We start from the raw sequence: 17,313 nt of genomic DNA, 5'->3' as shown, positions 1-17,313 counted from the left end.
TTTCACTGTATTTCTTAATATTCAGCAGCAGAATAAGTATTTTGGCATTTTGGAGTAGAAATGTGTCTAAAAGACATAAAGGCTTAGGTTTTAAAAGTTCTTTCGGAATAGGTAGCAATTGAAAAAGGAAGAGGAAGCACGAAGATGTTAATTTTGCATACACAGCTTTAAAAGGCTGACAAGAACAGACTTTCATTTAGGTTTTCCTATTCACTTTGCCTTGGTCTGTACTAACCTGAGACAATAATTTGTGAAGCTGAGGGATTCCAGAGTACAAAATACTCCGGAATTGTACAGAGGAGAAAGAGACACGATAGATGTCAAATATTTCACATTGAAGAACTGGAATAGAACAGAAATGGTACCCCCTTATTTCCTAACTCAGTCCACCTTCCTGCAACCGATTGTTGCCTGATTTATCTTCCAAGCTCAGATAAGGAACACAGCTTGCAGTATTAGTCACACCTCCAAAAGCTTGGACTGTGCTCTGGAATTGGCCCAGTGAGTACTTTCTCTTACTTAAAATGAAAGAAAAAATAGTAAGTGGTAATTTACACTAAGGTCTGCAATTTCAGAGAAAAAAAAAAAAGCTGTTAGGACCTTTTGAACATATTTACTCTAAATAGGGCCTGAAATGGCTTTGGAAATTTGAGTCCAAAAGCTAAGAGTAAGCACAGCTTCCGTTTGCTAGATAGATTCTTGTGTAAACTTCACACTCTGTAGTGAAGGCTGATTCCTGGATAAAAGTATATCTAAGCGGAGAGGGAAGCAAGGCATTAATAGAGTCAAGGTGTGCTAATGAAAACATTATTAAGGGGTTAATAGTGAAGTGATTCTTAGCATGTTATTAAGTGATGGAGCTCCTTTCTATGGTGCACTGGAAATACAAAAAAAAATTATGCAAGTTTGAGAGAGACTTGGCAACCCAATAGAAGAAAAGTCCATCAAGGTTTACTGAATCAATAGAAACTAGTTCTGCTTCAGGAAGTACTTGAGCAGCAAATGATGAAAGTCCCAGAGAGTATTAGTCTGCTCTCTTCTCTTCCCCAAAGTATCTGCTTTCAGCTGCTGGCTCATTTTTAATGGGTCTTCCTTTTCTATCCACAAGCATATTTCTATCCTTTTATCCACAAGGAAGTTCCCATTCTCTAAACATGAGAAACAACATAACGATTTGGCTATTTGCGTCACTAGCTGTGTTCTAGTATATGTCTGTAGAATACATAAGAATGTAACCTTGCAAGTAAGAATAAAGCAAATTTTTAGGAAATTATGCCTAACGTAACTGCATCAACAATATGAATGCTGTATCTTCATTGCTCAAAGGATGTCTCCAGCACAGTGTCAGCATGCGTGGGGTACCACACAGCACAACTGGCACAACCCCTGCATTGCCACGACTCTGCAGCAGCAAAGCCCCTTTTGCCAGCAGTAGCCGCTGTTGTCTCACGACAAAAAGGTCTCAGGAAGGCTTCAGGGCACAAAATAAATTCTGAATGATGCTGCCCACTTTAATAACTCATTCAGGGTGTAGATATTAGCAAGATCCAGCTATCACACACCACCAGGATTGACAAAGCCATGATCTGTCTGGATAAAATCTTAAAGAACACAAAGAGAGCACTAAGGGCTTTGGCAAAGGAAGGAAAAATCAGCTGTCTGTTTAACTAGTGCTCACTAGCCAGATACTACTTCTGGCTTACTTAAAGATACTTTCAGAGGAAGAGAAAAAGAAAGTCCCCAACCGCAACTGAAGTGACACAGCAGTAACAAGCATCATCTCTCTCCATGGAAAACAAGATACTGCACTTGTCACAGCTAATCTTATAAAATGTCTGTCAGCTGAAAACGTGTTGTCATGGGGTTTCCTCAACAGCCAGGTGAGCAAACAAAATGAATGGGAATTCCTGCCTAGGCAATACCTGTTTCTTCATTTTGACACATCCCCCATCCCGTCCCCAAGAGTTCCTTCAGTGCCTGGGCTCCACACTGCCAGGCACATGTGTTTTCCCAGCCCTCAGTACACAGCACATTTTGCTGTCTCATTTTGTTTACCACATCTGAGTCAACCCACCTGAAAACTTCTAATCCTGACTGTGTGCTGTGGAGGCACAAAGGCTTCCAATATGGTGAGACTGAATTTCACATGAAAAATGTGTGCGTTAACTGTCTCAACCATGAGTTCTTGAAACTCTGAGAACAGAAGGAAACTCCACAAATCCTCCTTTTCTTCTTATTTTAAAGAATAACCTAATGTGTCATACAACATTTGCTTACTAAAATTCACCCACAAGAAATTTAATTGAGAATCTTTTTTTTTTCCTTCATAATTGCTTCTTGAGCAATACACACATAAGGCAATCCAGAACATTTCTGGTGTTACTGTGCTTTGCTCCCCCAACAAACTGAAAATGTTCCATGGAAACACCAACATGGAGAAAGACAAGTAATTACAGTACTTAGATTATTTTTGTTTCTGATATGGGTCATTTATCAGCATTAAAAGCCCTCTATTGCTGGAGGAAACTGCTTGAATCCTCACCATAAATCATAATGCTTCTGGCTTTAACTATGCTTTTCTGAAAAAAAATAAATACATACTAAAGGATTAAGAATATATACAGATTTATAAAACATAGTAATCAGAACTGAGAAAGGAGGATTCAGGTTCTAATCTTTGTCCTGCCTGATACGCATCTACCTGTTGTCCTTCTAGTCTTTCCTCCCCAACATAACTTCATCTCTTCTGCCTCTGCTTCTGCTCCTGGACAGATTCTTGTTTCATTATGTCTTTTTTCTCTCCCTCCTTACCTCCTTTAAAGTGAGTAAGAAAGAAACACTTCTAGCTAACTCAGCCTGCTGGGATTAAATCCTTCATAATTTCAGTGTGGCTTGTGAACTCCATGAATAATGAAATCCCACGCGACCAGAAACCCAAACAGTCTCTTTTCCATCACCTCCTGTCACTACGAGAGATTAGAAGCACTCCTGAAGGTGACAGACAGCTAAGCTAGCCTGGAATTAAAGCTAAATCCTTTATTTCCAGCCACAAGAAATCACAAAACTTCTCAGCAGAAAGATCTGGCTTAACTGTATCAGAAAACCCTTGTGTTTGGGAGCTGGCAGGTGAGGTCTGGTGGGATCCCCTCCCCATGTTAGAGGGGCATCAGATGCAGGTTGTGAAAGAGCCAAGTGCCTTCTTCTCAGCTGCCTGTGACATGGCTCTGTTCACTGGTACAGATTGTTAAATGTCAGAACAAGAAAAAAAGTATTTTCTGGAAGTTTAAAATTTCTCTTGTCTTTTGGATTGCACATCCCAAACATGAGCATTATGGCCTGGACTCACTTTAAACCCACCATGTAAGCAGTCAGATCTTGCGCCCTTTGGGGTTACTTGTGTCCGGCCTGAACATTACCAACAAGCAGCAAAGAGAATGGAAAAAAGTTAGGCATTGAAATCCAAAGTTCATAATTAACTGATGAAATACATATTTGCCAATAAACTGAAATTCCCTGTGAACCACACCCTAACAGAATCATTATAAGCCTCAACTGAAAATGGAGTGTAATCATCCTTCACAGACTTCTTTAGATCATGGGAGTATTTGCAAGCTAGAGGTCTCAATTTACATCTGTTTCACAAATATCAAAATTAAGAACAATTTCAGATTCAAAATGCTAAGGAGCAATTGGTGCTAGAATCAAAGTTCTGATGCTGAATTAGCACATTTGGAAGCCATTCATACTCTCATGGACCTGATGTAGGGGTGGCAACTTTTGCTGATAGAGCAAATGACTATTAGTGACAACAACAAAATGTTTTTTTAATTCTAAACTGATTTGTGGGTGAACTCCCAGCTGAGCTACCCACATACATCTACAACAGCAGCATCCACTGGGGATACTCAGTATGGTAAGGCAAAACTCAAACTCACTGCTGAAAGAGCCCAGCAAGTCATACCAACCCAAGAGAGATAATAAGCAGTATCTAAGGACCATGAGCAAGGAGAGGATGAAGATGTGCCCCTAAAACACCAGGCACTGAGTTACACCCTTTTCTTAATTTTTGACCCTTTTCTTGGCTCCGTTCAGTCACACAACAGTCCATTTCTGCAGGAATATATCACATGGGTTTGCCAAATAAAAAAAATTGCCAAGCTTGGATTTAATATGGAAAATAGGGTTGTCCTCTTAAACTACAGCCAGTAGAGCAGCAATTCCTACTACTACTACTACTACTCGCTCCTGCTCTTATGCACAGGGATATTAGGAACATATTTCAGTACTTTTTCAAAGGTTTTAGACACTAACACTTCCCAAAAAAAATAATGATCCAGAGAATAGAATCACTTTTCAAACAAAAGTATCCCAAGGTCAAAGTACCAGCGCCTATGTGGTTATTGCACTCAAGTTCCTCAAGACATTTTGGATGTCAGGAATTCATGCTGCAATGACTATGCTTGGCATGGGGATCACAGTACAGACTTCAATGCCCACCCAGCGTGTCAGAGTGGAGCAGCTCTGATTTGTGCCCTCTGATAGACAGTTCTTCCTGAAAGCTAATCAAAGGGCCCAGGATGCCTCAGCCAAAAACATAAAAAAGATAAATAGAAAGCTCTGCTAAAAATGCACAAGATCCAGCAGTCTCAGGGCAGTGGCAAAAATACAGTATTAACCAGCGTCACCTCGTTTTATGAAGAAAATTTTTGATTAGTCAAGATTTTACAATTATAATGATTCTCTTAATGTTTAGAATATTTTACTGTTCTAAAGGAGGGGGAGTCTTGAGATAGAGCTTGCTTAAATTATGACTGAGATCACATGGGACTTGGGTCCCATGACAGCAGGGAGCTACACTTGCAGACCTGTATTCCTCTAGTGCAATTTGGCCCATTATCCTCTTCCTTTCCTCTCCCTCAAGTAAAGTTTCTTTTGTTTTAGTAAATTAATCCACATGTGTCTGTACAGAGTAATGGGGATCTCTCTCCTTTATTGATTTCTGGAGAGAGGTGAAAGAAAAAAAGAGGATATTCAATGCCCATCTCAACCCACTCAGGGATTAAGACTGCTTAGAATGTCTGAATAAAATGAAAGATGAACAACATGTTTGTTAGATGTAATAATGTATGCCCATATGGAGGGAATAGCTAAACTGTCCTATCCAGTGAAAAAAGCTGAACAGATTGCCTAGAAATAGACAGCTTCAGTTCCCTTTACTGAAGGAAGAAAATGCCATCCAGATGGAAATTATCAAATGGATCAAACAGCTACATTCTATTCCCAAATGATCTTTGTTCTACTTATCACTCATTATACCAGAAAAACTCTTTTTCCTATAGCCCAAGTGCAGTCAAGAGAATATTATTTCTCATATATTCACTCAAAATATTGTCTACTGAAGATTTCTCTGATGAGATATTGATCTTGTCACACAAAATGGGGGAGAAGAAAAGTGTCCTTCCTAATAAGAACATTCATTTAAGATCTGTTAATTCCCACTAAGTCCAACACGTGACTGAGGATTACACTGTCCTTGTAGCATGGCAGTCAACTCTGCATCTGCTTCCTGATACCCAGGGTGACAAAAAGACTTTTCAACAGTCCTATTGCTTACCAGGTTTTAGAAAGGCGAATGTTACCAAGTCCCAGCGAAAACACCTTGAAGTTCTTCAGCTGCTTTTATTTATACTATCCCATGGGTAAATATTTCAACTGGGAATTTGTGCTGAATAAAAATAAAATTTAAACTTCACAATCAACCTTCACCTTTGGCCCTATATGGCTGTACATGGTGTGTGTAACCAAATTCAACAATTCAGGGGGCATTCTCAAAGACGTAAGAGGAGTTACTTATGAACTAAAATGGAAAGGCAATGAAATCTGGATAAAAACCATACATGTTTAAACATATCCTCCTATAAATTTGTGATTATGTATATGTATGTTTGTGTTGTACCCTACTGAGTTATATAATATCTGGATATATATTTTGTTATAATATGATTTTTTTTTTATCCTGAAAACCAGCAGCAGCACAGGTATAGTCTTTTATAAGGACATAAAACTGTTAACAGCTGTGGCTGAGTGACAGGATTAGATCAAGAATATTTAATTTAACTGTGCCATGTAACACTACCTTCTATTTCACATTAATCATTGAACGTAAGTTCAACTTGTGTCACAAGTCTATCGAGTTGGCCTATAAATTAGGCAATAAATTAGAAGTTGTTTTTTAATACTGTGACCATCAACAGATAACACCAAATTCAGCTGCAGTAATCCAAAAATACCAATGATCCTGTGGCTTCACATGCAGAATACACAGTGCAGCTCCCAGGGCCTGAGATCTGTTTTCTGTTGTTTGAGTGTTGATGGATGGGTGTCAGCTTTGCAATGGGTGGGGATGTAATGACTTCAGTGTCAAGGGAAAATACACCGGGTGCACTGACTGTGGGACCAGTATAAACTCTCTGCCAGGGGACAGAAGGGAAGGGAGATCCCTATGTACAGGGGTCCCAATGTAAAGCACACAGATGGTAATGCAGTTCCTTCCACTGATAATCAAGGAGGGGATTGGCAAGCAGATTCAGACATTTTGTACAACACTGTGGCTTCGTAATCAGCCCCAAAACAATCATTCTGGCACAGAAAGAAGCCCCCAGTGTTAAGCTTCCAGAATATCATGTTGAGACATGCAAAACAATATATTGCTACGATCTCTGTTCAACTGAGAGCTCAGAAGTGGTAATTCAGACTAGGATATATATCATGACATTTCAAATTAGTCTTACAGACAAGGCAACCTCTTCTGAGGGAAAAGCTAGGCTAGGAAATAAAATATGAATGATTTTCCATTCAAAAAGCATCAGATTCACCCACAGCAGAAGTTATTACTCCTAATAATACTGCTAAGGCAATTCTATTTTTTCATAGCTCATTTGTCTATAAACATTAAATTTACAGTGTACCTAAGTATGTCAAAAGAAAGTAGGTTTATTTCAAAATAGAAAAGTAGTGTTTATTTTCATGCTAATGTTTAGAATTCTTTTTTCAAGGACTGTTTTTAAGCTGAGGCACAGCCTTCTTCTCAGAGTGGTTTATTAACCTGAAAGATGTGTTTTGACAATCACATTGTTCTGCCCCCAACATCCAGTTTGCCAGTGCAAAGAGCAGTGCTCATTCTTAGCAGATATGTCATCTTCAAGAGACTTGCAGGAATCTGAGCAAGTGCTTTTAATTTAGGAGCAGCAGAAACTACTTCCCTCCTTTACACTCTGTAAAGCTCCCAGGGAAGCATCAACAAGGATTTGCCTTAATATCTCCTTACTTTGGACACAGAAATTAAAAAGAACACAAACAAGGTCAGAAGCCCTCTAAAGGAAACACATGTGCATATATGATTTCCCAGGGGAATGACAGAGCTGCAAGTGTTAATTCACTGAAGAAAACTCTTCACAGCTCAAACTGAATCCATGTGTTTCAATCCATAATTTTACAAGTTGTTGCCCTCTCTTCTGATACTTCCTATTTTACACTATTCAAGGGGAAGCATGCACAACTAAAGGTGGTGCACAGTTCACAGATGAATAGTGAATCCAGCCTATTTTTATGCAAAAGCTCCCGAGTATTAGCACTAGGCCCAGCATATGTTCAATGCCTTACTTGATGAATGTTATCTCTGATCTTATGGGTCCTCAGGAGAATTTGTCAGGTCAACAAGGCTTCAGATCTACATATACATTTTAATTTCTATTTAATATGTTTATAAACTGGTACCTAAGCATCTTACAATGAGTTCAACAGAGCTGGTGACTATTAATTAAGACAAAACTATATATATATATATACATATATATATATATAGTTAATCCAAGGTATTAGTACAAAGGAAAAGTCCTCAGTTCAGAAAAAGAGCTAGAACAACACAAAGGAGAGGTTCCCAAGCGCTAATGTCAATTATCTTTCATGAGAAGGATAGTCCGGTGTTCAGTCACCTAGGAAACATGAGGAAGATTCCAAGTCTTTGTCCTGCTAGGCACTACTAGATCTCCACAGCCAAGTCCTGCATGACCCTTGTCACATTTGCTACTAAAGTAGTTGTGTGGGAATCACCTTCCCTTTCTTCTGCAGTGTAGACTTGATATCTGAGGCAGCCCACCCCCAAACTCATCTTTATAGTCACCACTAGAGTGCAGATCATCTTGCCTGTTTTAGACGTATATTATGATGAAACAAATCCTGTCCAGTAGATCGAGTATTGATTTCTCTTCATGACTGTCAGAGACTGACTCAGACTTATGCGTGTTCCAAGGAATCCCACTCCCTAGAGCATGAATTAATCTTAATTCCCGAACACATGATGACAAATTCCCTGCCTGGGAGGCAGACATCTGACAGTCACTGCTGTGAAGGTCTGCAGTGTTGGCTTAGCTGTAAGCAGTAAATAACTTAATTCTGTAGCTTAATAAAGATATCATGTCACTTGAGAAGAACCAGGAAATGTTGAGTTAATTGCCTGTCCACATGTAGAAGTCAGTGCAAATCCCAGTCTCACAGAGACATCTAAAAGAGGGACTACAGGAATGTGTTTTTCTGGGAAAGATGCAGATGTCAGATATAAAAAGCAGTAACTTTTTTCTGGCTCTTCACAGCATCGTCACATCAAGTACTTTCTGTTCTGAATCCAATTCATACCACCTAACACACAGACATGCTTCTCCACAACAGTTGCAGCTTCGTTTCTTAGGTTTTAAAAGCCCGAAGAGGCTATTGCCTGCAATACCTTCTCCAACACTCACTCAGGGTCAGCCACCTGCCACATAACACTATTTCCCCAGAACTTCTTGCAGAGTTCTTTCTGTGGTCATCTGATCTTTAACATATTAGTTTTGACAGAAATTATTTCAAGGAATCATCACTGGAGCAGCCACACTGACAGGTTTGGGGAGACAGCAATTTCTATTCATGAGTAGGAGGCAATGGGGCCATGATGAGCTATGAAAGATAAATTGGAGGATGAAAAACTCTGCAGCCACCACAAAGAATACATGACCAAGACCTCCACATCCCAGCTCAGACTTTCTTTCCGGCTAGCTCATGTACATCAGACAACCTGTCTGCTCATCCATAAACTGCCATTTGCAAAAGATCCACCACCCACAAAAGACGTCTTAACTAACTGTTCATTCAGAAACCACATAATCTTAGTGACAATGTCCAGAAAAAGGGTGGAAAATTGTGAGGGTGGCAGAGATAAGCAGAACCCAGCCCCTCACTATCCACCAAGTAGCTACACAATGGAGTGCAGTTTCCCCTGAAATGTTCCTCTGAGAGAGACCTGCTTTATGCTCTCCAAGCAAAGCTCCCTGCACAAACAGTCACAAACTATCTGTACTCTCCAGCTAGGTAACCCTAGATTTTAAAGCCCATTCACCAGAAGGGACTGTCTGCAGCCAGATGGAAACAAAGATGTGGCTGCTGAGAGACAGAGTCCCCAGCCCACAGATGGGAAAGTATAGAAGCAGCACCCAGCAGATGGTGGGGGCAAGGGAGGGCAACAAGAGGCAGCCACGTCCTCCCTTTCTGGCTGCGGCTTTCACTAAGGGTGAGAAAGAATCACACAAGACTTTAAATCTTGGAGCCACGTTACAAAAACCAACAATGTGCTCCAGGATATTCCCACTTAAAGAAGGCTTTGCCAGACAGCCATATGCTGAGAGGCCATGGCACTTCAAAGCTTCTCTCTCTTGTCCAAATACAATTAATACAAGTCCAACCCAAGCAAACTTCAAGGAATCCTTTACTGAAATTCCCCTTTACTCTGCTCCATGTTCTCACACTGTGATCAAAAATGCAGTGACTAGGCTGAACAGACAACATCTTAATTTCTGTAATTGCTGATTAAATGTTCCCAGTAACCCAAGAAAAAATAACTTTCTCTCCATCCTTAGATATTTGACCTGATTCACCAATGGCTTGAACATAAACACAGTTTCAGTGCCTGAGAAGCCAAGCTTGCAGTTGCTCTGGATCGCCAGACTGAAACTCAGCTGGTGAACTTGACCCATCAGCTGTAATAAGATATTCTTGCTCTTTTTAAGAGCTGTTTACTTCACAAGTCATAACTTTTTCTCTCAATAACTTACCACAATAGACTGAACTTTCCAAAGGGAGGCTGGCTATATTGAATGAAATACAAGAGCAGCTACGGTTCAAGAGATTTTAACAAGGGTGCAAGTCAGTTTAGATTCCACTGTGGGAGCTTGGCATTTTCCCAAGTGGTGTCTAACTCCTACCCAGTAAAGCTTCAATAGGTTATGCACATAAAAACAAGACAAAAATGTACTGAGAATATTTTACACAACCATTGATTTGGTTTTTTTTTCCCCTCTTTCAGCAGCAAAAGAGACAATGGGGAGCTAAACCACTATAGGGCAAGTGTTTCCCATTGGCCTGGTCCAACTGTCATTCACACTTGGGCTGAGAGTTGAAGCACCCGAGCTTCCTTCCCAAGGAAACTAGTGTATTTGGGAAATGGAAGACAGATTGATACATACCTGGATTTTAAACCTGCAGTAGAGCCAAGGTACAACCAGAACTGCCACTGCATAGTCTTACTTTCCTCTAAACATTAAAAAAATCTGTCTCTTCTTGTGTTCCTAATTCTCTTAGCAAAGACCAAAGGAAAGAGGAAAAAAAGAAAGAAAAAAGATATGCAGAAAGGGACCTATCCGTATTATTTTATACTATATTTATGTCAAACCCCATGCAATTATGCAGATATGTGTGTATATATATATATACACACACATAAATTTTTTATGTATACTTATTTGTAAAAGGATAATTTATTCTACACTTCACCATTATCCTCACTGATAGGATTAGATCCGCAGACTGGGGAAAGACAGTATTCCTAGTTAAAAGCCAAGGTTTCTGAAACATTCCATTTTCTGTCCTAATCTTTCTTCTCTTTATTCCCAGGAAAAAGCTACTGCAGGAAAGATGGACTTAAGTCAATGCTACCAGTTGCCCGAACTGTTGAGAATACAGTTGTACAAACAAATGTGGGAGTTTCTTCATTTAATCGGGCCCTTAAGAGAAAAGTCTTCACTATTGAAATATTTCATACATTATCTGGTTTTAATTAGAAGTTTTACTATCCATCAGCTTAAGGACTAAATGAAAAGACTGTTACTAAGAAGATATTAGACAGTGCTTTTACAAATCAGAATTGCTACAGAAAAAATACAAACAGGAATTATTAAGGACTGCAGGAAATTTAATAATGGGTAACTTGTTTATGTTTTGACTCATACAAATATCAGTCCTGAGACTTGGACTGAGTTAACATGGGCTGAGCATCAGATCTGATCCCCAGATCTACTGTGCACATGAAAGCTTTTCACAGCATAAGATAAGCAACAGACAGGGAGTGGCAGGCTTCCAGAGCAACCCTTCTATATTTTCTACAAATGTATAAGCTTCAGGAGAGCCCAGAGTGGACTTGGGCATCATTTACTTTAAATAAACTGAATTTTGTCATCTTTCCTAGTTCTCAGTGCCTTCCAGGCCTTCTACAGCACATCCAGTTCTCAGAGGGATGCAGGCCATTTTCTTCCACTGATTCTGACCAAACCATGTCTGTTTGAAACTGGCGACTGACTATCTCTTGAACTTCAATAATGAATTCTTGATCATTAAGTGAGACTACATGCACAGGTGTATGTACACAAAATACCGAGCAACGTTTTTTTCTTCTTTTTTTTTTTCTTTTAAAATATATATTATGAATACTATTTTCCCGAAAAAAGAAATATAAGGAATAGAAGGAGTAGCCTAATACAACAATTGTGTTGACTGGAGAACTTTCTTAAAATACACATGATCTGTCATTGTAGATGTTGTGTTTCTGTTCATCTGAACATACAAACTGGCATTACATTCCCTGTTTATGACCCTTCCTACTAGGGAAGAGCAAAAGAGACAAAGCAGAAGTGCAGGAGGATTATTAATTTTCTTTGATTACATAAAAGTGCCGGTTCAATGTTAGAAAAAGTTGATGGATTTTTTTTTTCTTTATACCTGTCAAAGGAGAATGGCTATTCTTTGTAGTGGTTCCAATTCCTCCCCCAAAGAGCGTACAAACTACTCTACAGTCCATTTTTAGCCTCAAGTGAACTGTGAGTTTCCTTTTTAAGTGTATCTTCCACACAGCCTTTAAAAACACTATGCACCATTTCAGGTTACTACTTTCATGTATTATATTTATATTACATTTCTAAGTAATAGTTCTGTTAAAACTAGAGAGAAAATATATCACTTAATTGCTAAAATGAGATATTTTGACTTTAGTACTGGGGAGTTGAAGTCTAGAAAAAAGAACTGGGGAAATATTGCCTGAATATGTTAATAAACACTCATTTCATGTGAACTATTGATTCTAGTAAAGAGTCTTCTGTGCTGTTTCAAACAAGTTCTTTGTAAGTGGAAGAGTCTGAATGGGAAACAGGCTCAGTGAGCATCTGTTGGTAGGAAGCACATTGTCGTCCACCTTCCTTCCAGTGTCCTGATCATCAGTCAAGTGCAGAAAATGCCATTTGACTTGGGCAAGTCCATGGATGACAAACAGCAGTTTTAACAGAAGTTAACTCTTCAGATGTGTTCTGATCACCCTCAATTTAAAAAGAAAAAACAAACAAACAAACAAACAAAAACACCCAAATCATTTATAGAATGAGAGGCAATATTAATTATTCTGCATCAGTCACTCAGCAAGCTCAGACTCCCAAAGGACCTCAGCTTGGCAGGACAACTATATACAAACCATCTGGCCAGCCACTGTACAACTTGGAGCTGGTTTCTATAAATGACTGTGTTTAAAGAATTTGAAGGACCTTGTTCGATGATGCAATGCATCATCTCATCTTGTTGTACATCAGTTAATGCATAATTGTTTGGCATAATCTATCACTTCTCATTTGCCCACTTAGTAGTGCGAAAAAATGGCGTAGGACAGAGGTTTAAAAATGGAAGTCTTTAGCTGACCCACCTTTTCTAATGCTGTTGCATGCAGTGCTCCAAACATTACTGTTAAATTATTAGCATCCTTCCACGATAGTGTCTAAAATCTTGGGTTTTTACTTCAGACAAATGAAAAGCTGAAACAGCTGCCTAAACAACAAGTGTGGTATATGCACATATTTAAACAATGCTTTGTAGTAGGAAGAATGGATGTCTTAAAAAATTAAAACACAAGGCGCTACCAGATTTTAACTGGAATCTGTGGCTTGTGAAGCAAATCTACAGATTCCAGCCAGATTCCATTTTCCTGAGGAATGGTTTGAGTCCGTTTTGCATTACAGGGCTTCCATGCAGGTAATATACTTGCAAGTGTCTGTTCCCACATCTACACCTGTGTGTGTCTGCAGCCTTTATTCAGGAAACTAGTAATGCCAGCAGGAGGAAAATAAAGCCAAATAACCTAATTAGCTTAAGATGAAGTCTAAAGTTTAAAATGAATCACCGTGTCTTTGACAGAAAGGGACTGGTCTTAGAAAGGCTTTATTTCATGGTTATTATGGCCCTAAGCACAAAGTAGGTACCTACACTAGGGTAACAAAGACTATCTTATCATCACAGGGTATTATTATTAATACCCTTATGATTAGAACACCTCATGCATTACAGTCTGACCTCCAATCTGAGCTAACAGATCTTGTACTGTACAGTCAGCAAGATAAAGCTCAAAAACCAGTTATCATAAGCTCTAATTATTAAAGCATCATTTTACCAATATAAAAGCCACTATGTTAAATATTTACAAGTGGTTTTGCACATCAAAATATCTTAACATTTGACAAGGGAGCTGGTGGCTAGGTATCAAGTATATCTGTCTTCAGAAGTGCTGTCTGGGCATTAGGAATAAGAGAAAGAAACACAAAAGCAGAAGCCAAGATTTTGAAACCTCACCTGTGTTTGTTTCCTCTGCTTAGACAATGCTTCAAAACATCACTTCCAGGGGCTATTTCCCTTGGCATCTGGTGTGTTTTTTCTAAAGATATGTTGGATGAAAACCAATGCAGTTACTGCTGTAAGCAATTGCACTGCTACCTTACTGAGTAAAGGAAGATGGGTTTCCCATGATAAAGTGCGAGTGTGTGCATTAATATTCCTTCAAAACCAGTCATTTTGTTTCTGGTTTCTGAAAAGAGCATCAAAGTAGTAACATACTATGAACTGAGTAGGGTAATCGATGCAGGCGGAGGAAAAGCATAGGAACGAGGCCCCATATTATTGTGTGTTAAAAATTCCCTTTTCTAATAAAAGTGATTAAAAACAAAGATAGCTGAAAGATGTGAATAATGGAGGTTTTCTAAAATTCTTAACTCTGGTGGGTTCTGAATAGAAATCACTGTTTTGGGGGTTTTAAAACCATGCTTTAAAACCGAGAGTCAACCAGGGTTAGTGCACACATGCACCTGGCCAAACATACTCTCCCTTCCTCTCACCCGTAACCACAATCCATCAAAGGTTCCTGCAGCCCAGACCGCATCTATTTCTGAGCCAGACTACAAGGAAGCACTGCCACTGTTCTGCTGGCACAGGTGTCCTGGCACCACATCTACTTCTCCCTATTGTAGTTGTAGGGGTTTGGCAGCACAGGGTGCAGTCTGTATCATCCACCACTTGAACTCAGATGTTACCATACTCATGATATCCAAGTGGTTAAGACCATGTCCAGTAAAACTACTCAAGTTAGGTTCAATTTACAGCTTGCAACAATTTACAGGAATACATTGAGTATCCAGCTTATTTAAAAAAAAAAAAAAAAAGGTTAAAAAAAATTCCAAAACACTAAAGAAACACCAGCAGCACAACTACTCCCCAGTTCCTGTAAACTGCATTTCTAGGAATACCACGACATCACATTTCCTTAAGTTCCAGAGAAAACAGTCATGCAAGGCAGGCATTCTTTCAGAACTTGCCACTGCACACACACTGAAGAAATGGATTGTACATAAAAGTAAAAGTAATTTAATAGATTGTTTCACAGTCTTGGTTAAAAGAAAAGCAAGTCATAAACAAGCGGTGAAAAGAAAATGGCAGCCCAACTACTGAAAAATCCATAGGTTTCAATGACACCAAATGTTCTAAGAAATTTTGGTCACAAGAAGTATTACAGCTCTTGATCATCTAAGTTTTTCAGTCATCTCCAACTAGTTGCTAGGCCATGCAAACTAGCAGAATATCTTTGCTTTAGAAAATGATTAGTACTTCTGCAACAATGTGAAAATCACATTGCTAAGATGCTTTACCTTTTTTTTATTTCTGTGGATTTAATTCTTTCCCGTGCAGCTGATTTCTCCCCACAGGATTTCGACCTTTATTACTTGCTGACAACACGTCTGACAAATAGCTTTTTGCTGTGGTAGCTGAGGTTGAGCCATCTGTTTTTTCTCTAGAGAGCCATGCCTTATTCATAATGGCATTTTTCTGTTTCATTGCCTGGGGAATGGCACCTGCATGCTGATTTCCTATTTGACCCCAAAATACATCGTCACATTTGGACAACTGATCCCTCCCCTTCGTGGCCCAGAAAGCACCATGGTCCAGAGGCATCAGTGCATCCTTCATCCTTGACAGCACAGACCAAGGGGCTTCCTTGTGGATCATGGGCAGGTTGCAGTCAGCCTTCAGATTTGAGTTGGAGGAGACAACTGAAGGTATCTGAGGAGGAAAGAAGAATAGAAAACGTAACCTTGGATGTCCCAGTGCACTGTGGCTTATTTCAGCTGTAGCTTCCCATATAACTGTACATTAGGCCCAAGTCATGCTCTCGTTGGCATTTAATTAAAGCTCACATTATGTGTATTAAAAGAAAATCCCCAAGTTTACAAAGATCAGGTCAATCAAAAAGCTACTACCGTTCTGCTCTCCCTAATAGTTTTATTTTATGACAATATTTTAATTGATTCTTTTTATATGTGACTGTGTCAAAGAAATTGATCAGGAAAGTGGATATGAACTGTCACACATATCCCCTGGACTAAATAACTTAAGAGTTTCACGTGCTATTGGAATTCTGAGTCACTATTTCATTGTATAATATATTTTTTAACTACAAAAAACTTTAATATCTTGTATGTTTTTTTTTCAACTATCGATGCCAAAAGCAGAAACTACGCTTTTATTTGTTTTATTACATTTATTTTAATCCAAGATCATAAAGGAAATTCAGTAGAATAATATTTATAACTACTCCAGCTAACTGGCGCCAGTAATTGCATACTTGAATTTTGTTTCTGGAAAGGTTATGTTGTCTCAGAGAGGGTGAAATCTCCTGCGTGTTTAGTTTAGCAGCAGACTGTCACAAATGCAATTGCAATTGATCAGCTCTGTTCTTAACAGGATTCCTGCAGTTAATGGAAATTACTATAAAGAGCTTCAGGGCACAGAAATAATTGGATCACTAAAAAAAAAAAAAAGAATTGGAGGATGAAAAAGGTAGGACAAGATCAACATAACAACCCTTTTTTTAACATCCAACTATATTCAAAGATGGTCTTATCAGAGAGTACACCATGATGAAAACAAAACCTCTTAATTATTTTTACAAGCCCCAAGCCATTCCTAAACAATGGAGAAGAAAGTGCATAATGAAAAACGTAAAGCATTTATTACCCTCAGCTTGTTTGAACTGAAAATCAACTCTGCATCTCTGGAAGCAATCATTTAAATGGCTATGTGATCTACAAAATGACTGCCAAGAATAATAGATTGCACTAATGTAAAAATGATAAGAAAATTTTTACTGACATGGCAGTTTTTGTGATGGATTTGTGTTAGTTCTTGATGCAAGGCTATGACCTTCTCTGGACTTGTTAATGTTATAGGAGAAGCATCATACATGTGTGGAGTGATGCGAGATCTGCAGGTGCTATCCACCTCTTGCTGAGAGTTTGCAGGTGTTGACTCAGTCATTCCACTCACCTTGATACATGTCTCATGATCCTGTGGCTGTCCATTGGCCTGTGAGAGATCTGTGGAAGAAGGCAGCATCTGCAAGAGAAAACAGCATTTCAAGAAATTCAAGTTAGATGGAGCTTTCCAACGCTGTTTATTTTGGATTAGTGGAAGGCACATGGGTGAATTCATTACAATAAACATTCACAGAAATTAAATGTAAATCAACTACACTTACCAAAATACAGAAAAAAAGATAATGTACCAATTATTTTAAATATGAAGCTTTCCTGCATCTGTCTAAAAAGGAATCTTGCATTCATTAACTATTCCTCAAAATTAAAAAAA

At 38.8% G+C, this 17,313-nt stretch overlaps 1 protein-coding gene across 7 annotated transcripts in view; it reads right to left on the bottom strand.

Annotated features, from left to right (window-relative positions):
* Nucleotides 1–17,313, bottom strand: part of JAKMIP1 (janus kinase and microtubule interacting protein 1) — a 230,294-nt gene that overhangs the window by 30,830 nt on the left and 182,151 nt on the right. For 6 of the 7 annotated variants that reach the window (XM_071808562.1, XM_065836046.2, XM_071808563.1 and 3 more), the window contains 2 exons: nucleotides 16,993–17,061; nucleotides 15,318–15,729 (listed from right to left, as the gene is read on the bottom strand). In XM_071808562.1, the coding sequence (XP_071664663.1) occupies nucleotides 15,325–15,729; nucleotides 16,993–17,061 (474 nt within the window). In that variant the 3' untranslated portion in view covers nucleotides 15,318–15,324. Of the gene's footprint in view, nucleotides 1–13,971; nucleotides 14,054–15,317; nucleotides 15,730–16,992; nucleotides 17,062–17,313 lie in introns of all 7 variants that reach the window. The other variant, XM_065836048.2, reaches the window with a different exon arrangement.

This window comes from Patagioenas fasciata, chromosome 4 (assembly GCF_037038585.1).
Source record: "Patagioenas fasciata isolate bPatFas1 chromosome 4, bPatFas1.hap1, whole genome shotgun sequence".
NCBI lineage: Eukaryota > Metazoa > Chordata > Aves > Columbiformes > Columbidae > Patagioenas > Patagioenas fasciata.
Note: the sequence above shows the minus strand (reverse complement) of the source record. Positions and strands in the feature narration are given on the sequence as shown.